This window comes from Diorhabda sublineata, chromosome X (assembly GCF_026230105.1).
Source record: "Diorhabda sublineata isolate icDioSubl1.1 chromosome X, icDioSubl1.1, whole genome shotgun sequence".
Taxonomy (NCBI): domain Eukaryota; kingdom Metazoa; phylum Arthropoda; class Insecta; order Coleoptera; family Chrysomelidae; genus Diorhabda; species Diorhabda sublineata.
In genome coordinates, this window is record NC_079485.1 from 39,253,210 (window position 1) to 39,275,006 (window position 21,797).

General features: G+C 30.9%; 3 protein-coding genes across 3 annotated transcripts in view; 2 read left to right on the forward strand and 1 right to left on the reverse strand.

The window, feature by feature from the left end:
• LOC130450912 (Golgi-associated PDZ and coiled-coil motif-containing protein-like) overlaps positions 1-15,828 on the reverse strand; it is a 34,437-nt gene extending 18,609 nt beyond the window's left edge. The window contains exons 1-2 of the mRNA XM_056789630.1: positions 15,647-15,828; positions 15,374-15,501 (exon numbers count right to left, since the gene is read on the reverse strand). Of these exons, the coding sequence (XP_056645608.1) occupies positions 15,374-15,501; positions 15,647-15,728 (210 nt within the window). The 5' untranslated portion in view covers positions 15,729-15,828. The remainder of the gene's footprint in view (positions 1-15,373; positions 15,502-15,646) is intronic.
• LOC130450913 (putative leucine-rich repeat-containing protein DDB_G0290503) lies at positions 335-14,280 on the forward strand. Its single transcript, XM_056789631.1, has 8 exons — positions 335-710; positions 4,183-4,506; positions 5,475-5,648; positions 6,540-6,746; positions 11,034-11,181; positions 12,306-12,474; positions 12,749-12,995; positions 13,429-14,280. Exons 1-8 carry the CDS (start codon positions 570-572, stop codon positions 14,023-14,025), a joined length of 2,007 nt encoding a protein of 668 aa, XP_056645609.1. The 5' UTR covers positions 335-569; the 3' UTR covers positions 14,026-14,280.
• Positions 15,829-16,045: 217 nt separating the features above from the next.
• Positions 16,046-18,283, forward strand: LOC130450766 (geranylgeranyl transferase type-2 subunit beta). The gene is made up of 3 exons (XM_056789388.1): positions 16,046-16,353; positions 16,426-16,835; positions 17,667-18,283. Exons 1-3 carry the CDS (start codon positions 16,144-16,146, stop codon positions 18,040-18,042), a joined length of 996 nt encoding a protein of 331 aa, XP_056645366.1. The 5' UTR covers positions 16,046-16,143; the 3' UTR covers positions 18,043-18,283.
• The last annotated feature ends 3,514 nt before the right edge of the window (positions 18,284-21,797 follow it).

Genomic DNA, 21,797 nt, shown 5'->3' on the forward strand with positions numbered 1-21,797 from the left:
TTATTAAAACATTCTTATTTTATTCTTATTATTCAGAAATAGATACTAACTAAATATAAAATTAATAGAAGCACAATTAACCCATGAGAAATGGAAATTGGTATAATATAAAATTGACAATAATGTCATTATTATCAATGGAATTAAAGTTGGTAAAAAATTTTAGAAATCAGTTCAACATATTAATGCGGTTATAGCATTATAATTTTAGGTATAATTGAATTTCGAAGGATCTATTTGAAACTTACACCCTATAATCGGCGGTGTATGACGGCCAGACGACCTGAAGACGGACACCGAAATGGTGTCGTGTGTGTCATATCTTAAAAACGACACCGTATCTGACTTCTGAACCTACCACAATCAAGAATCTACAATCAAATCGCGTTGCGTTCTACTCGCGTGCGGTACATACAATTTATTCTCTCCAGCTTAACTTGTTCGAAAATTGGACCTTCAAGAAAAATTCTTGCCTCTAGGCATAGGTCTTCCAATAAAAAATTCAAAACTGAAATTTATTATTTGTATAGTTGTTTTTATTGCGGGTAGTTTTTAATATTGTTAATAATATGAAGCGTAAGAAAATTCTGAATTGGTTCTTGTGGTTTTTGTGTTTTAATGAAATAGCAATTTACTGTTCGTGTTGGGCCTCTGATAATTCTGAAAGCTCCACACATATTAATAAATTTCAGAGTGCGCTGCAGCAACAGGTAAGTGGTCGACGATTCCAAGACCATTTTCAATACCCCGAATCTTTAGAATTGTTTTAAATTTACTATCATCTAAAATAATTTGTTTTCCGTTTACAGAAAATTGCTTCACTTACAAATAGTTATAATAATTATAAATATGTTCCAATGAAGGAATACAGTTTCCGAGTATTAAATTTTATCAAATTCAACGATAAATTCCAAAGTTTTGATTTAGATTTAGATTCAAAATAAGGAATTATTCGCACGAGGTTTCCGAATTTATAGCATATTTTTCTTGACTCTTATTAAAATGATAATAAAATGTGTATGATTCTATTTGATTATTATCACTACATCTTTATCAGGTAGTATTCCTTTTAAAAGAGTTCTATTACTAATAATGCGAATATATATTCAAAATAGCTCGTCCGATCAAGAATATGTTAAATTTAATAACGTACCGAGCTATCCTTATCGAAAATATATAAAGAAAACTCAATTCTGCTCTAATAGTTCAATAAAATGAAGCGATAAGCCTGTTAAAATTCAGTTTAGACTAGAATAGTAGAATTTTCTCAAGGCGTAAACATAATTCATTATCAAAATTAAAATCATTGTTTATGGTTTAATTATTCAATAATTTATTTTGAAAACATCGTATAGTTTGTGAGACTTTGTAGAATAAGTGTTTTTATACTGGAAGTAACTAGTCCGACTAATATGTAAGTGTGGAGGCATTATTGGAATTCTCTATACATTTTTGCAATTAAATATTCAAATCTGACAAACATTGAATTGAATATGTATCAGAATGGCAGCTCCTACCTACTCGATAAAGCGTTTATAACGTTGTAGTTATGAATAAATATAATTTTATTTTTATAATATAATATACTATTTCTAGAAAGTATAATTATGAAGATTTGGAAAAAAATATCCTCTAAAATGTAGGTATTAAAATTTCCTATGAAATTGTCTTTAATTACTCTTGACGTTTTTTAAATAGAAGCCGAGATATTTGCAATAAACAATTCTTTATGGCTAACAGCTTGGAATTTTAAACTATTGGAATATTTCAACGTTTTTGTTTTGAATCATATCTATCTATCTAACAAGTAATATCAGATAATTAGTTTTATTATATTATGTTGTTTATAATTTACTATAGATTAATTTTGCAATATTCCAGGCGGATGGGCTATAAAATTGAATTGTTTATTGCAAATATCTTGGTTTCTATTAGAAAAACGTCAAAAATGATATGGGGCAATTTTGTAGGAAACATTTTAAATATTTTTTGTCTTTTATATTTTACATCAAAAAAATTCAACATTTTACAACAATAAACCTTTTAAACATTTCTTAAAATTACCAATCGGATGGTAATTTGAAAAATAATACTTCTCAAAATAATATAAGGATAGTTTGAGATTGACATTTTCGCTACGGTGATTAAATTGTTACTTTTCGCCGTATCTATGTTGTTAACTGTCAATATTTTAACCAAATCTGTTAGATAGAGTAGTTTTTTTCACTCATAAAAAAACTGTTTTCGGTATTGGGTAAAAATGCAGAATAAATAATTTTTACGTGGAAAAACAATTGAAGAAACAGGAAAAGTAACTATATGAGAGTGCTCCGTTCCATGGAATGATTTATAAGTAGTCCTCTGTTATTAAATTGTCTTATGAAAAAGTTATCTGCAAGGGGGCTGTCGCGATTGCTTGATGCTCGCTCGCATTAAAAGTTACATTAGATGAATAACAACATTATACCCCAGAAACAAAAATACAGTCGAAACAATGGATTTTATCCAAGGGAGATGCTCCCAAGAAAAAAAAACAGATTTTTTGACCAATAAGGTCGTGCCCACAGTGTTTTGAGATTCCAAAGATATAATCTTTATTGATTATTTAGCAAAAGCATTTGTTGGAAACAAGAGTTTTATTCAATCACTACAATGTGTTGTACTTACGTTACGAAAATTCAGCCGCACTGCATTTACTTTCTGTTTTGAAACTTGAAAAAGCGATTTCAGACAAATAAAGAATTTATGGCAGACAAACACGGAACTTGTTTAATAATAAATAAAATATTTTTTAAAGTAAACTATTTTTTCCATTGAAAAATCACTCTTTCTATATAACTTGTTACAAAGATGTTCAACAGGAGGAAGATCAGGTTATTTAGATGATCTGTTCACTGAGTATCCTCAAAATATTTTCGGGATTCCTGCTAAAACTCCAGTAGGCTTTTTTCGACCGACGAATAATCATATAAGAATAGGATGGGCCATTTTGACATTTATTTATTTGACATTGGAAATTTAACGGTTTGAATTGAATATAGAAAAATCCAATCACACGAATATTAATGCAAATAATATATGTATTTCCTATTACTCAAAATAAAAATCTAAAAAGAATTTGTTCATTCAGGTTAAAGAATAAAAACATTACAACAATAAAAAACTGTAAAAACTGGATTTTATAAAATTCCCAACACAGCCTTAAGCCTAATTTACACAGATATTACAGAATGACATTAAATAACGCAAGTAACGTATTTATTCAGCACCAAATAATTAAATATAGGCGATAGAGGCGTGTTGTTTTTGTTGCAGTAACAGCTTTTCAGAGGGAGGATGAACCATATCTGTTAGACGGCCGTTTAAAGAGTCTAAAAAGCGAGGGTTGGGGTGTCGAACGGATCTTAAGGAGGTCTAAATGTCAAGGTTATTAAATTTGTAGATTCAACATTTTAGTTAAGTTCTAATTCATCATATTTTGGACGGTTTTCCTTCCCAAGATATGGTTAAAGCTAAGTAGGCACGGTTGCCTACACTGGTGCTCCTAGAAGGAGAAGAGAGGATACAGGTGGAGTTTATTAGAATTTTACCAGGAGAAATGAGTTCTTAATGCGGCTTTTTCAAGGCTGAAACAATTTCCTGTGAAGCTATGGGATACATTGTGGGTATATGAAGAGTTTGGATTAGTTATTTACTTCTCGGTCCACTAACCAGATCGGCTTTGAAAAATAATTTAATTGAGTGCAATGGATGCCGTAATCAGGGACTCTTGGGAGAGTTCATTCGGTGAAGAGGTTCATTCGAAAAGACACATTTATGACTTTAGGCTGTTTATGATGGAAGAACAAGTACATTTGCGAGTTTAAAGGGCGAGTGAAATAGGAGAAGGGTTCAATGAGGCCAGAGATTTTTTGTCGCCGGTTGTTTACTAAATTTATTTAAAGCGTCGTTGAATTTACTTTCATGCTTTATCTTTAAGTTCATTGCTGTTTTTTTATAACTTGAATGGTATTATGAGTTGCAGTTCCGACTTCAAAAGATGATATAGACATTCCTTTGGGATCTAGTACCCCGGAGATGAGTGTCTAGATTTGAATAAAGCAGTTTTTCGATGCTCATTTCTTATTGTTAAAAGAGTTATCGCGCTAAATTATATTTAAACATTTAAACTTTTTTTTTCAGAACATTGTCACAATTTTGGGTTCCATAGAAGAAAGATTGCGAAATCTAGATAATGTATACTCCATGCAATTATCACAAAATCTAGAAACTAAACTAGACCAATATAACAAAAAACTGGAAAGTTTAGATACGAAAATTATTAGACTGGAGGCATTGATGATGCTTAACTTGGGAAAAATATCTGAGAATATTAGTACTAAAAATTTCAAAGACGATTTGACCAAGACTGATGTTTTCAGAAAATTAGACTCGATATATGAAGGAATAAATCATAGGTTGAACTATATCGAGAGGAAGATTGATACTAGTTCTGTAAAGCTTCAGGTATTTTATGTGTAATTAGTTTATACAAAGTCCTTTCGATTATAGGAGATTCATTCATTCATTCTGGGTCTCAGAAATGTACTCAAGTCTCATCCACAGTAACAATTCGGTTTAAGAAGGCTACATCATTTTCAAATCGAGCACAGATCGAACGCGATGCTTCTACCCTTGCACTCTTTTGGTCAACATTCAAACATTTGGGGATCCATTTTGAAGCAATTATTCTCATGTCCAAATTAACGTGAACTATATGATAAACGCGTTCGTATGAAATATTCCGTTTTAGCTCAATTCGACGGTTTGATAAAATCATGTCATGACTGACTCAGAAACTGGCCTTTCTATTATTTTTCTACAGTTTAATAAACTTTGCAGGTACCAATTCCAACATTTACATTCATTTGTTCCGTGAGATCCTGAGAATAATGTCCCCTTTTGCGCTTTCCCGGAGGTTCAAAATCATTTTGACGAATGAATTATAGGTCATTGAGATCACTTATATATGACTTTTCTTACACTTTTTGTGTCTGTAATATTTATTGTTCTTGTTTTTGAACGTATCAAATATTAATTTGAGTTCTAAATTATAAAAGACAAGGGAGGAACTAGAGAATATTATATATACGAGTAGATAATGATGAAGATTATACATTGATAAGTCGGATAAGCCAGTTTATGAACGTTAAATATGTTTTTTTTGCATTTTGCTTGTATAAAAATAAATAATTTTCAAATTATGTGGGAAACTCGGGTCCCCAATAAAATTTATTCATTTTATAAAATTACTGGCGACGCTGATCAGGATAATGGCACGAATTGTATGGTCATCAGCTGATAATAAGTGTGCGAAATTTCAAATAAATCCGATGTTTTGAAGTGTTCAAAAATCGACATTCATTGACCATAAACGTTTGTTCGCCAAGTAATGGAACGTCTTTTTTTTAAAAAATAATAACGTTTTGTTCTAGGAAACGGTAGAAACAACTGGCATACGTTTGGAAAAAATGGAAAGAGAAGCGATGAAACGCGATTCTAACTTTGAAAATGAGTTATCCATCACCATTTCTGGTATAAAGAATCTAACAAGAAATTATAATAATTTAGAAAAAAAAATAGCAAATGTAACAGAAGACAATATGAATGTAAGTTATGAATATTAATACTAGTTTACAGTACATCTGTTGGCGAAGAAGTTTTAGTATAAAAGTATAATTATAATATTTCAATGTATTTACTAAAAACAACTAAATCATTTTTAATGAATCGGGTCTTTCTAGAAAAAATCTGTGTATCCAGTAATCGAGGAGTTCCTATAACAATCTGGCGCTGCAAAACATTTTGTTTGAATTTATGTACATTTTTACTTATTATCACTTAACGCTCCATTGTTTGAAATAGTGTTCGAAGCATTATTCTGTCAGCTCTTTCAAGACGCGTGTTGCTTTCTCTTCACGGTTTAACAAACTCAAATTTTGTTCCTTTTTGTGTAGATTACACCTTAGGGAACACGGCGCAATATCCGGTAATTAAGAAAGTTGAGACGCCAGCTCTTGACAAACAATCCAAAATAAGCCGGCCGACTTGTCCTTCCACATTTCCGGTCGCTTTTTCTTTATTCTTCAACGAAGTTCGGCAAGGAATTGAAAATAATATAATTGTATTGGCCATTGGTTTTACTCATTCGAGATCATAAGTAGAGAACCACTATTCGTTTCATGTTATTATCCTTTCCAATAAGTTTGCGTTATTTTAAATGATAGTACAAGTACCTACATAAACATTGCACGAACTGATTTTTTCGAAATTTTACAATAATTATTTGCCCAACTGTTATACTTTTTCGGTGAAAAAACTCTAATACGGATTAAGACTACAGCTATACTGATTTGTCTACTGTAACGATAGTCACTGCATTCTTAACATAATGTTTCTTGGTATTAGCTGTAGGTTGCTTGTTTGCTCAAGCCCAATCAGTCCATTACTTAGAGCCATACTTCGTACGGTTTCCTTTATCAAGTCTATTGATTTTTCAGGTATGTAAACACACTTACACTTTATTAACGAAATATAATATTGAAAACAGAAAATCTATGAATAAATTACACGACAATATTATTGGAAATCTTCAATATGTCGATAACAAAACCAGTCAACATGTCAAAATATCTGAAGATACGAACACGTTACTCAAGCAAATAAGGGTGGATTTAAAAGAAGATTTTAACAATTATGCAAATAAAGTAAGTAATGAGTGAAAAATATTTATAACCAAAACAGCTAAAAATTAATCGACTCAATAATAAACGGAAATTTTGAATACTTAAATAATTAAATAAAAATCTTAGAATGCGAACCACCGTTATTGTTATCACGTGCTTGAAAGCCTGTCCATCATTTCTTATTAACGTGAAAGTGTAATTGAAGAAAAAATTGAGCATGTCCAGTATTGTACTGCTCCGTTTTATTTATAAAGAGAGAACATAACTCTACATTTAAGTTGTGAATAATAACGATTCCCATGGACTACCCTTTCAAAAGATTCCATTACAACCCTGACGACTATGCGTTGACAAAAGATCAACTACTGAAAATTTAACAAAATCAATATGGTATTTCAATTTATCCACCTCAGTCGTTATTTTTTAGTAAATAAACGTGCTTTGAAGCCACCGAACAAGAATTTGACATGGCATTTCGGAGACTGCCACTACACCTGCAGTTGTAGTAGCAAATTTAAACGCGGTAGATCGTATCTCATAGAACGACCAAAGAAATTTATAGTAGGCATATCGATTTATGTGTTGAGTACAAATTTTATCTGTTGAAATTAGATCCATTCATTCTTGTTCCCAGCCAGTGTATTGACATCTAGTACCGCTTTGTGGATTTTCTTGAACATTTCTGGAATCGTCCCCTCTTTTGGTCGACCACTTCGATGCTGGTCTTCGCAGGTCGTACGGCCTCGTTTAAACTCTTCTACTCAATATTTTATTGTTGATAACGAAGGAGCAGTCTCACCCATAGTAGAATCTACTTCAGATTTTATATTGGTTGGGCTAAGGCCTTCCAAATAAAAGTATTGTATCACATAACTATAACCAATTTTTTCCATGTTTACAAATTCACTAAAAACGTTTAATACTGATGACTGCCAAATAAATACTAAACAACGAGGCGTCTTCAAACTTGAAACATACGCTGTATAGATTGTGTAATTTTTAATACAGTGGTATTTTTCAAGAAACTAACACCATCTATATGTCAGGGCTGGTTCTTCTGATACCATCCTCGTATACATTTACGAATACTTATCAGCATTTGTTACGAGGATTGTATGAAAAGTTCACCACTTAACGAAGAGACAAGACAATTGTTTTCATTTTTTAGATTAGTGTATACACTTAGTTCAATAAAGCTCTAACGTTTTTAATCCTTCTAAATAATAGTTATCGTCTTCTTCCTCAAAATAGGCGTTGACGTATATAATAAGGTCATCATCTGATCAAAATATCTCTCCTGTAAGTGACACTTTAAAGATTAGAAAATAGGAAAAACTGGGGTCCAGATCTGGTTAATACGGTGGATGGTCAAACAATTTGAAGTATAATTTTTCAATTTTAGTCATGGCGATTACAGAAGTGTGATGCGTTATCCTGATGGAAGAGCACTTTCTTTTTCACAAAATACGATCACTTTTTTGCAATTATTTTTTTTTTTAGCTTTTTAAACAAGGATTCGTTATAATCTCTTGTTATTCTTCCACCTGTTTGAAGATAGTTGATGAGCACAATCCTATGATTCGCTTTGCAATCCACTGCCTTGACTATTGTTTCGTTTCAGGAGTGCAGTGGTGGATACAGGTTCCATCTACAGCTAAATCTATTTGGTGAACTTTTTCTATGATATCGCTAGTTGTCGCTGTTTTTAGCCGGCCCGAACGCTCGTCGTCAGTCAAGCTGATACGGTCACGTTTGATTTCAACTGTTAAAATGTTTACAATCGTAAATGATGGTGCAGAATCTCCGTACAAAGTGTCTAACAATTCCTCTTTTATTTGCCTAGACGTAGGCTGCCTTTCAAAAACAAATATTTCATATCTTCACACAACGAGTTATTCATACGACTGTCAAACACAAACGAAGCGTCCAAAGTGACTAAATTATATTGTTAAGTGCTGAAATATTGTGGTTGGGGTCGGAAACTTTTCAGAAAACCTTCGTATGTAATTGTCTGTGAGGATTATACAAAACTGAGCGAGCAATAGCTATTTTTGTATAAATCCTTCAAGTCTTGTGAAATACCCATTTGAATTCAACAGGTCTAAAAATCCCCTTTCTTGCTCTGCCATTTACAAATAATTATTTATTCTTAGACTAAAATACGTCGTTAAAAAATTTAATCAGAGGTTCATTCAAGTTAAAATTATAATAACTTTGGGAAAAGAAATTCAATCAAATTTGTTGTGTTTCAAGCCGTCACAAAACTGGTTAGTTTCTTAGGTTTATAAACGAATATCACGTGGAAAAGGTGAATTGAAAATATCTGGCTATTTGTTGGAAAATTGTATCGAAAGAAAAGTCCAGAAATAATTAGCTTCGCTCGCGGTCGGTTACATTTCCATCACTATCTGTACATTTATGGATACCTGTCAGGGTCTGAAAGTGACAGTAATAATTAAATGGCTTAATGAGATTTTTTGTTGTTTCCAAGTGCAACGAAATTGTCTCAACTCGTGTTAGCGAGGTCGATAGCGAGTAGTGGCATGACAACTGAAATTACTCGATAGTCCGCCTGCTTGAAAAAAAGTCACGGACGTGCTACCTACAAACATCTTATCCCTTGTTTAGTTATGGAATTGATAAATATGTACTATTTATTAAGTTGTGTACAAGGCATTACTTTATTGTAATGACGATAATTTGTTTTATCGAACTTATTTACTCAAAGATCAAATATTTACTTGTTATATACAAAACATGAAAAGTAAAAATTCTACAAATTATCAATGATAACATCTTATAAAGTCTAAGAGGACTGATCGAAAAATGCGATGAATTATTTCATTAACAACATATAAAATTGGAATTATTCTCCTACGAAATACTGCCCTCGGCTAGTAATGCACTTATCCAATGTTAAATCAACGATTAGAGTAATTTCAGGAAGGCCTCTTTTGGTATGGCTTTCATCTGCGCTGTCGTCGTCTCTGTAGCACGGCGCGTGAAATAAGAAAGCCTTTGGTTGAGTTTTCTCCACATATTATTTCACAAATGTGTATAGTACTTCCTATAAAATTCGGAATTTTAAATTGTTCTCCTCGAAACAAACTCTGATCGCTCTATGTCCACACATCGAAGAAAATAGGGACCATGATGTTAGACTTTGATTGACTCTACTGATACGGGATGTCAATTTCTCCATAATGCTATCAAATACTTAAAAGTTTGCTTGAACGAACAAGTTTGACCATTTTTTGCAGAGTTCCATCATTTTTTTTTTTTTTTGAGGTCGAAAGACATACTGACCTGCCGCTTTTAAATTGTTCATACCACTCGAAAACAATCTTGAAAGTTACTGTATAATCACCATAGATAGATTTCAACTTTTCGTGAACTTCTTCGGCACATTTTTTCCTTCAAGATCCATGTTTCATGACATACAAACACTATTTCACTAAAGCGGCTATAGTTACAGACTCACAAGCTAGAAAGGCTCCAAACTTGTCATTGCTTACATCTATACATGGGGGTATGAGACATACCTAGTTGAAATGGATGAAGCTTGCGTATTTGCTATTTGACCCGTACAAGATTCAACATGGAGTCATGGTGTTTGCTAACACATTATTCAAATCAAGCGTACATGATTAATGGTTATTCTTCAAGTAAATAACATATCCTATAGAAAGAAAAGTATTTTTCGGAAACTAAAATTTATATAATTTGGATTTTGGATGAATAATGTAACGTGGCAATAGTTAAACTATTAAATGGCCACCTATTAAGTTGTGGTCATAAAAATATTTGAAAACAGAATTTGACTGAATGTCAACTTTATCATTTATAAACTGACAGGTTTCTGCTCTATTCTTATCCACTCCAGAATTTGTAGCTTTACTTCAAAATGGATATCAGTTTTGTCTAATATATTTTAGCTATATTATTGTACTAATATTATGGGAAGAGATGTTGTGGAATTCACCATGTTGACAGCCAAATATAGTTAATCATTTTAGTGTAGTGAATCGATCTTATATTGTCAAAGCTGTTCGGATATCAACTCTTATACATTTTATAGGCTGGGCTAGTCCAGGACGTAAAATATAGATAACTAAATATAACAATTTCGTTAGGCAAGTCATAAAGAATTGTTTTCGTCATTTTTAATCATTGTAAACCATTGCAAAATGAGTATGTGGTATGTTCAATTCCAAATTTACGAAACGATGTTTTTTAATAATTAGTGTCCAACTTTTTAGATCGACATATTCCGAGGTTATTTAAACAATGTATGATTTCAATTTTTAGGTTGCTGATATGAATTACGATACTGAGGATGGTATAAAAGGCATAACATCAGTGGCCAACGCTACAAAAATAGAATTACAAAACGGTTTGCGATCTTTAATGATACAAGTTGGAAAAATAACTCCTAAAAGCAATGAATTCAATACAGGTGAGTATCATAAATATCAAAATTACGAAAGCTTTCCGAACCTCTGAGATGGGATTTTTTCTATACGCAATATATTCTTATTATTTTTGAAAAAAGGATATTACTAAAGTATATTGGTCCTATTATCATCATAGACCTCGTGTCATTTGTTGAATATTTTTATAATTCTATCATAGTAGAACTTCTGTGGTTCACGAAAATTAGGCAACATTATTTTCGACGTCTTCTTATTTGTCCAAATGATAGTCAGATGATGCAATATCCAAGCTATTCAGTGGGTGTATTAAAACTTCTCAAACAAGTTGTGGTATTTAATCTGGTTAATTACTGTCAGTATTTTACTGAATCAACCGTTTGACAAAGTTCCAGAATTTAATATATATGAATAATAATTGAAATAATCTTCATTGATAAATCCTAAACGAGACATGATGAACATTTTTGCCACACTTAAACGTCAAGCTGTTTTCATTGTTTCTTTGTTTGTTGATATGGTAGCTTTTTTTGGTCACTACAGACAACCGACAATTAAAAACCATAAAGATTTCAGTTTTTTCAAATTTCTACAAAAATTTAAAGCGTAGAATCCAATGGTAAAGAGAAAATTGGGGGTTGCCATTTGAAAAAATTATGGTTTTGAAGTTTTTAGATAGCGAAATTCGGCACCATTTTCTGAACACCCTATATAAGTTTTTGTCAATGTTTCCACAGATTTTGAAAGCTGTTTTATTTGTCCAAATCCCAAAAATATTGGACCTGACTCAAAATTTCGAAAATGTGAAATAATTATGGAAAATGATAGACTTTAGGCATACGATGCCTAATATAAAGTTACATTGAAATTTCGTGTAGATTCTAAAAATTTAATAAAAACCATAGCATTCCGTTTAAAATAACGAATTTTGTTTCCTCTTCCGGTATAACCGGAAGTTTCAGAAAACTGAAATTATTTCACCTGAATCGAGCATTTCGGAAAACCCATGCAAGCAAATTTTCAGAACACTAGTCGCAGTACTTTCTCATATACATAAATAAGTATTAAAGCATACAAACAGTATTTAAAATAAAAGTACTCCTTCTTTATTATTATTTTGAGACGTAATCAACTAAAATTTTATCTTAAGGTGCTGATTATCAAGAATTGGAAAAAAAACTATCAGCAAACTTTGAAAAGATTCTAACAAACCAAGATGTATTTTTGGAAAGCTGTCACAGGCTGCAAATGGACGAGTCTCAAATAGAATCAGAAATCAGCGTCATGTTGAATAAACTCATTGACATGTTAGAAAAGAAGTAAGAGATTTCTATGAACCCATACCTACCAAAAAAATCCTCTGATTAATTCATCAATTCAGCTAATAAACACAATAATTATATCGAGAAAAATTTTATACATGAGTCCTGTAAGTTTGAGATTGAATTCACCAACAATAATATTTTTTTATGTATACTTTTTTTGGCACCAGTGACATAGTTGTTTATTTGCTCACATACATTTTCTAAGAATATATATATATATATATATATATATATATATATATGCAAATATATATAATATATTTTTTAGGTTAGCTACTGAAACGAAGGATATTAAAAATTTTGAAAAGAATCTGAAAAACCATGATAGCAGAATAAACAGGAACTTATTGCAAGCAAATGAGAATATAATATCTCTTTTTGAAAAATCCACAGCCAACAGTCAAATGCTGCTGAAAGATATAAGAAAAATTGGGAATGATTTAAATATATTATCTACTTTAGTTCAAAGTACTGTTAATGATGGCGCAGCAACTGTATCTGCAACAACAACTAAGGTATGTACTATAACAATAAAAATATGACAAAGTACTTTTAAATTAAATAAGATTGAGCATATTCTTAGATGTTAATGAAATAAAATATGCCACTATAGAAAAGTGTGATTATAGCAGAGCCAACCTCTAAACTTAATACCATAATAAAAGCATATTTAAAGATGTAACTATCACAAAAAACCTGCAAACTTTACCCTCTTACATGGAGTTGGTACTTTTTTAAATAGGAATAGAGGGTTCAAGTGATACTTATTGAGAAAATCTTCTGATTCCATGCACATTACTTCTTTATATTTGTCAAAAAAAATTGATATTATCAAACTCATTTATAATTGAGATTGTTACACATGCATACATTTTCCTATAACCAGTTGATTTCATTAATTTAGAATTAAAGTACATTACTATTTGAAATTAAAATTTTGTGTTTCAGATAATACTAGATAAACTAATATTTTTGGAAAAATCAACAAAAGAGATACAGTACAGTGTTTCTAATAAAAAGGCAGAAAATGTATCCAATCACCAAATATACAAAGAGTTACAGAAATCATTCAAATCAATAATAACTACTATTCAAAAACTTGAAAATCATACAATAGGGTCATGTGTACATAAAAATAATTTACATATGTTTGGAAACAATTCACAAAAAAATGTTGAACCATTAAACTCTTTTGTGCCTGAACATCCAACAGATCTTCAAAATAATGAAACGGTACGTGAGCTAATTGCAAGTATATTTGGTGAAAATCCGAATAGAACCAATCAAAAACAGAAAAAGAACTGTAATCAAAATATCAAAAATTTAATAGATATTAGAGCACATATAGAAGACTGTTCCGAAAACTCACAAGATTCTACAAAAGAGAAGAAAAAGAAATATGACATTGATATAAGAGGAGATATAACTGACAATGACAAAGATGCAACTACAACTGAAGAAGGAATAATTTCCACGACCGAGAAAAGTATTACTGCAACTATAGAAGAAACAACACAACTGAATAATATTGAAACAACTACCTAAGATTAAGAAGGTGATAGGATTAGTTATATAGCATAGTTTATAACAAATCTGAAATTGTTTTAAGCATTATTAAGCATTATATTACTTATTAATTTACAACACAAATTGAATACTTTAATATATAGTGAAATTATAGCTTCTCCTAAAAAGTTAATTCATCTTACCTGCAAGTGTATATAACTATTATTATATTCTCTTACTATTATTTTTGTTAAGTTTACACTAACAGATATTTATAATAAACAGTATTATGGAGATGATTTATTCAATTACATACAATATAAAAATAATATAAATCTAACAATATAAAATAACTTCAATTATCAGTTTTATCAGTTCAATTCCAAACTATTTGTGAAGATATTAAAAAAACTACAGCAATTTTGTTGCCAAATTACATTCAAGCACTTTTCGTTTGGTCAAACAGAATTTACAATAATTTACTGATGTAAATTAGTCAGAATGGTTGACACCCTAAAATAAAAAAATGTATAGGGTGAATAGTGACACAAAAAGCATCAATATAGTTTGGAATAAACATGAATGAATAGTGGAAGTTCTAGCAATTGCTTTTAATATTTCCAATATAAAATTTCATAATGGAATTCCTAACTGACCATTTTTCTGTCTGGAACTTTTACCTATTTCATTTTACTGTGAAAAAATATACATCCTATGGTATAAAAACAAGTGCCACAGTTCATCAGTCTCGATAAGAATTTTTTAGGTATTGACTTAACACACATGATAATTTTAATAAAGATTAAAAATTACATGTTTAATTTTATTTAACTTTCAAAAAAAAGTGATAGTTTTATTCAAAATGCAAATGCAATGTTTTTGGTACAGTCATAGAAGTATTGTATACTAATTACATAATAATAATATATGCAACTAAGTTGTATGCATTTATTTTGTAGTTACAACAATTAATCCATTAAGTGAGTTAATTATTTTATAACAGTTTTACATTGTCTGTGACTGAAAAAACATATGAAGTTTTTTCAATATTACTTAGCATAGTTATATTCTTCTTTTATTTCGATTTTTACAACTTTAAATTTATAACATAGTTGGCAAATATTTGAATTTTTTCAAAAAAGAAAAATTACGTTTGCCTTATGTGATACCAAAGCATTTGGAGTATTTTAAGTGTAATTCGTAAAAATTATTCCTTGGTAATTAAAAGAAAAATATTAATTTTGTAGTTTCTCAATTTGAATAAGATAATATGGATTTACTAAAAATTATTTATGGTTCATGATGCATATGAAGTATGTTGTTCATACATTTTTTTTAATTCTTGGATTGTTACCAAATAGTATACAAAGTTATAGAATTTACTTACTTCTAACTTGGCGCTGTTTTGAAAAATTGTTTGTGCTTTGTGTGTAAGTTGTGCAAAGCAAGAACTTAAAGTGCATAGCTTTTGACGAACGTTGAATACCAAACCAGCTTCTTCAGATTCCAACTCACCTTAAAATAAATAATATTTAATACATAACAAACGTTTTTTTCAGTAATGTGTAAAAACATTCAATATTTTTACATCGATAATTATAACGTCGAGTAAATTAAGAAAAAAAACAAGTAAAGCATTTTTCAAAGGCGGAAAACTTACTGATGTTCAAATCTAAGTCTACGAAGGCTTTATCAAATTCTTTTTCTAAAATATCTAACCACCTAAATCCGACACTAGCCATTTTACACAATATACAGTATCCAAGAAAATTGCCACCATTTATAAATTATCAGAAACGTCAATTGTAGACGTTGACAACGTTAATAACTCTTCTCTATAATGTCAGTTGATTCTAGTAATAGTAAGTAAGCAGTGTTTATCTTAACTTTTATCACATGAAAATCATCAATTCTTTCCTATAATAAGAAACTTAGTGAACACTATGTTATTAGAAGATGACGAAAATAAATAACATAAAATTAATGGTAACATGCTGGTAGCTTTACACAAACAGTGTAAAAGGCTATAGTTCAATATACACAGTAGACGATAATGACATTTCCTAAAACGTCACAACTTACAAATGTCATATTAATCAATAAATTTTAAAATATATTTTGAGTAGTATATGCACACACACTTTTTATTTAAATAAAATGTCGGATTTCTATGTCAAAGATGTAACCCTCCAAGAAAATATTCCAACTACAATACTTTTTGATAAACATATAGATTTTATTAAAGAATATGGTCAAAAAGAAAGTAGCTATGACTATGGTATGACTGATTATTTAAGAGTTTCGGGTATGTATTGGGGTTTAACAGCTTTGGAATTTATGCATGCTCGACCCCCTAATAAAAAAGAGGTAAGGAATATCATTTGCCATGCCTGGTACAGATATATTTTGATTTATATTGAAATGTGTTTTGTTTTATAGATTTCGGAATATATAAAAAAATGTCAAGACCCAGAAAGTGGTGGAATAAGCGCTTGTATTAATCATGATCCCCACATACTACACACTCTTAGTGCAGTGCAGATACTTTGCATTTATAATAATCTTAAAGCTATTGATGTAGATGGTGTAGTAAAATATATAGCAAGTCTCCAATTACCGGATGGTAGTTTCTCAGGAGACAAGTGGGGGGAAGTAGATACTCGGTTCTCATTTTGTGCAGTTGCTACTTTATCACTACTAAATAGAATGGATGCAATTGATATTGACAAAGCAGTTGAGTTTGTGTTATCTTGTAAAAACTTTGATGGTGGTTTTGGATCTAGACCACTCTCAGAAAGTCATGCAGGTCTTATTTACTGTTGTATTGGATTTTTATCGATAACTAACAGGTAATTCTTTTAAAATTTGTAACTTGTTTTGCCTACATTATGTGTTAAAAAACAATAAGACCAGTTTGAATTATGCAGTTGACACACTTTTTGATTTTTTTCTGTTTTTATAGTGGTTCACTTAAACCTGACATATGTTCACAGGTTCAGCCATTTTTCATTGTTCATTTGTTATTAAAAAATATTAAGATGGATCAAATAATCTCTGTTACATTTTGTATGAAAAAATCAGAAGTATCATTGCCTCAACTACAGTTTAATTGAACTAGACCCTCAGTGGACGTTTTCTATTCACAAAATTAACATATGAAATAACATTAGAAGAAAGTACTCAAGACTCAAAGGCACCTACCAAAAGTACTTGAGAATAAAAAAAGTGCTTGTACAAATATATTTGAAGGGAGAAAGTAGCTATTGATAAATTAATAAATATTTTTAGAGACAAACAAAATTCACCTTTTGATCTTTATTTACTTTTGGATATGTATGGCTGTATGTAGTTTTAACCTAATTGTAGGAATGTTTGTAAGTTGTAAAATAAATATTAAATAACAATTAGATAGAAAAGTAATATTTTTGATAATTGTATTTACATCTACTCATTTTTCATATTCTTATTTATTTATTCCACTGAAAACCTCTTCTCTTCTTCAATAAACACCAAAGAATACTTACTTTTAAATGATTAAAAGCTTTCACCATGTCAATTCACTTTACACATTATGTAACATGGAATTAAATGATACTGGACTATACAATAAATGATTACTATACATTTATTTTGAATCATCACATTGAAAAAAAAATGTTGATATTGGTATTTTTATTCAGGTTGGATGCTGTAGATAGAGATACCCTGGCATGGTGGTTGTGTGAAAGGCAATTACCATCTGGTGGTTTGAATGGAAGACCTGAGAAATTACCAGATGTTTGTTATTCGTGGTGGGTATTATCATCACTAACTATTCTAGGAAGGCTTTGTTGGATAAATGCATCATCATTGAAAAACTTTATTCTGGCTTGTCAAGATACTGAAACTGGAGGATTTGCAGATAGACCTGGGGATGTTCCAGATCCTTTCCATACAATATTTGGATTAGCTGCATTATCACTTTTAGGACATGATTCTGTGAAACAAGTTAACCCTACTTATTGTATGCCACAAGAAGTTATTGATAGGCTACAGTTGAAACCTCAAAAATTATGAGTTTTACAGCACACAGTATTGTTTGAAAGTAAATTTCAAGCATTGCTTATGTTATAATAAGATCAAAATCGTGTTTTTATTAATTTAAAGGACATACCAAAAATAAGTTTAATACTACAAAATTACATGGAACTGAATGATTTCTGACATTTTAACTACTAAACCATATATGAATATATTTTTGAAAATGCCTATTATAGATTTCAATTACAATAATAAAGTTAAAAAAAATAGAAGAAAACATATTTTGAATAAATTCTGTATAAAATATCTAAACATTGTTGGATGAAACCTTCCCAGATTTCTCGTGTTGAAGAAGTGAGGATAGAGGAAAGTGAAGTGCTTCATGTTCAGAAAGATAATCAAGAATGATTGATGCCTCGATATATTATGTGTGTTGAAAATTAATAGTGAATAGCTTGTAGAGATTCTGTGATTTTGGTTGCAAAATCTACGTTTAATTCAATTCCGATAACGACAATGAAAATACAAAATGATTTTGGTTAACTACAAAAATAGCTCAGTCATAGATTAGAGACCTCCTAGATACACAACTTCAATGAGTATTTGATTAACACTATATGATGAAAAAAGAAATCGACTGATAATAATAGAGTAATTTCCACCAATATTAATTAAATTGGAAATTTCATTTTCGTAATTCTGAAGGAAATGCATTTTTCTTATATAAACAAAAAAATAAATTTCTTATTTCTTAGACCTTTTTATATGTTTATGTTTCTGAATGTTCTTGATTTTAGGTCTCTTCTGTTTCAAAATTAGTTTTATCAATAATTTTTGGAGTCTTTATCAAAATGTTATATTGACACTGACAACTTGCTTATTTATAGTGATCTATAGATCACCTCATGAATCAGTCGAACAGAGAGCAGAAAGAAATGCAGCTCAAAGAATTCGCACACGAGAACAGCGTGATAATCGTTGACAAGAAAATGCGATGGACAAAAGATGCAATGCAATTTCAAATGAATCAAAATTATTTTTGCGTAAAACACGAAAATTTATTTCTTGCTTCCAAATGACGTCGTTTGGAGCATTCAAAGTTGTGATTCGTCATCTAATGGTCGAATTTTGAGACAACATTTAAAATTCAAGGCCAGGTATATCATAAAATTGGATCATTGATGCCAATGCCAAATGAAGATCCAAAATTTCTTCAGATCTATTTTATGGGCAATTGTGAAGAACGTGGAACAACTCGATGCCAAAATTGGGGCTGGAAGTTTTTTCATAAGATCGAAGCAAATCACACATACATATTCATTATTTTTTTAAGCCTTCTCTTGCAGCATTTGTCTTGAGCAAATGCAAGTTACTTTTTTGTTCAAGTCTGTTTATGAACGCGTCAGTGACAAGTCTTAACAAGCTTTACACCAGGTTTCAACTTGCTGCTTTGATCTATTTTATTATAGTAGAGTAGGCCACTCAGTCATATTGTTTTGAAAAACGTCTCTAATTGAATTTCGCGCTGTTTAAAATTTTTGACTAAAAGATTAAACCTACACAAATCAAAAACATATGGTGACTTGTGTCCATCATTTTAAACAATAAAAAATTGGTCTTAATCGTTTCACTGGGGATGGAATCATTACAAGTTGACCCAAGCACGGGAGTTCCTGTGAGGGTGAATACTCCAAAAAACATTAAATTAGTTAAAGAAAATGTTCTAAGTGACCAGCACCTAAAAAAAAAAAAAAGAAATTGAAGCAAAGGCTGGCATTTCCATAACAGGTGTTCTAAAGATTCTACATGAGCATGACAAAAATTAGTGCAAGTTGGTGGTGCAAGGTCGAATTCTCAGCGCTGTGCAAAAGTAGTTTCGAGTAGAATGTTCTGAGCGATTTTTAGGCCTTTGCCGCGAGCAGCAAGATAGTTTAATTCAATGAATTGTAACGAGTAATGGTACTTTGTCTTTTACTTTGATCCGACAACCAAAAGAAATTCTATGGAGTGGCATTGGAAAGGAGAGCAAAAACAAGCACCAAAAACGTGGTGGCTACAATATTTTGGGACTGCGAGAGTATTCTTTGGCTTGAATTTAAGGAATCAAATACAACCGTGAACTTGACATATTACTCTTACTAATGCAGCTGCGTCAAAAAATTATGGAAAGGCGCGGCAAAATCAGCCGAGGTGTGCGTTTGTTCCATGAAAATTCTCCATTCCACACTGCTTTGCTGCACACTGTACAGGCAATGTATTTATAACCTTTCTATAAGGTGAAGGACATTCGATTTCATTTTCTCTTTGATAAGTGATTAAAATATTTAAAACTGTCTCTTTTACCGAAAGAGAAAAATTAATTTTATTTCTCTTTATAGGATGGCAATCTTCTTTCCATTATAAACTATAAAAAACACAATCAAATGAAGTTTTGAACCAAGTAATTTTAATATTACCCAGTGAGTGTTTCTTGAAACGCTCCGCCCTTAATTAAGAATAGAAAATGATCTGCGCCAACGGTAACTAAATTTGTTCTTTTATTACCAGTACCCAGTGATGGATTCACGCCTAGGCCCGCGAGGCCCGAGATGTACAAAAGTGAAATCGATTCAGATTAATTTTTGTAAAGAATTTTCTATAAGTATATCCACTATATCCTCCCATCGTTGAGAATCTGTGCAGCGTCCACATTTAAAAGTTGAGTCATTTTAAAACTCGTTGGTCTGCTCGACATCATGCCTTTTAAGCGTTAGAAAAATAATGGTCTGCAATAATCGATGCACTCTAATTTATTGCTGAAAGCAGAGATGAGAAACCGACTAAACGATCAGAAGCTACGGGATTGCGGCGAAAGCTGCAACATTTAAAAACAGTAATTCTGGTTTGGAATGTAATTTTTGATCTATTTAATGCTACTAGTAAGAAGCTTCAAGAATCTCAAGCTGATTTATCATCCATTGTGCAGATCTATACCCCCAGGACATGAGAGACAATTAATTTTCTGAATATGAAAAAAAGATTATTATCGTTATTGTACTCGTCGCAAAACAACTAGAAAAATTCAGCCAGATGAGTGACAAATAAATGAAAGAATACCTTTTTCTGGACAAGAAAATTGTTGAGTGTTTAGTATCCTATTATAGATAGTCTGAGTGAGCAATTGACTGGCCGTAAAAGTGCATATGAAAAGCTTTACGAAAATTTTAATTTCTTTGAACATTTATCTGAAATAGATACAAACGATTTGAAAAATATTGCCAATAAACCAGTCGACAAGAATCTTGGCAATATAGAAGAGACATTAGGAAATGAATGTAGGTATTCATTCACAATTTACTCAAAGATTCTTCAACAAATACGGAAGTTGTACGCACAAAAAATATGCGTAGTCTTCGAGATATTTACCCAAATGTTGATATTGCTTTACGAATTTTTTGAGTATTCCGGCTACAAATTGTTCAGGAGAAAGATCTTTTCTTATTTTCGAAAGAGTAAAAACCCTTAAGTGAAGCTCAACTAGTTCAAAAACTTAATTATGATGATATGATTGATATTTTTCCAGGAAAACCGGAAAAACAGTTGAGTGAGCTTAGGGAACAACGAATTACATTATCGATTTTTACATTTCCAAAAATAGGCGATAGGGGAATTTCATACACTATTTTTATTGTATAATGTCCTTACTAAGCCCTAAGACTGGATTATTTTCAATTGTGACACTTTGTGTGTCACCTTTTGTCTTTATAGAAAAAAACAAAAATAGCTTAGATTAAGATTGACTTAACTTTAAA

Bases quoted from the DNA above. Each gene is read 5' to 3' on its own strand.
- LOC130450766 (XM_056789388.1), top strand. From the start codon at position 16,144: ATGTCGGATTTCTATGTCAAAGATGTAACCCTCCAAGAAAATATTCCA. The intron at 16,354-16,425 runs GTAAGGAATATC...TTTGTTTTATAG, and splicing joins GACCCCCTAATAAAAAAGAG to ATTTCGGAATATATAAAAAA. The intron at 16,836-17,666 runs GTAATTCTTTTA...ATTTTTATTCAG, and splicing joins TTTTTATCGATAACTAACAG to GTTGGATGCTGTAGATAGAG.
- LOC130450913 (XM_056789631.1), top strand. From the start codon at position 570: ATGAAGCGTAAGAAAATTCTGAATTGGTTCTTGTGGTTTTTGTGTTTT. The intron at 6,747-11,033 runs GTAAGTAATGAG...TTCAATTTTTAG, and splicing joins TTAACAATTATGCAAATAAA to GTTGCTGATATGAATTACGA. The intron at 12,475-12,748 runs GTAAGAGATTTC...TATATTTTTTAG, and splicing joins ATTGACATGTTAGAAAAGAA to GTTAGCTACTGAAACGAAGG.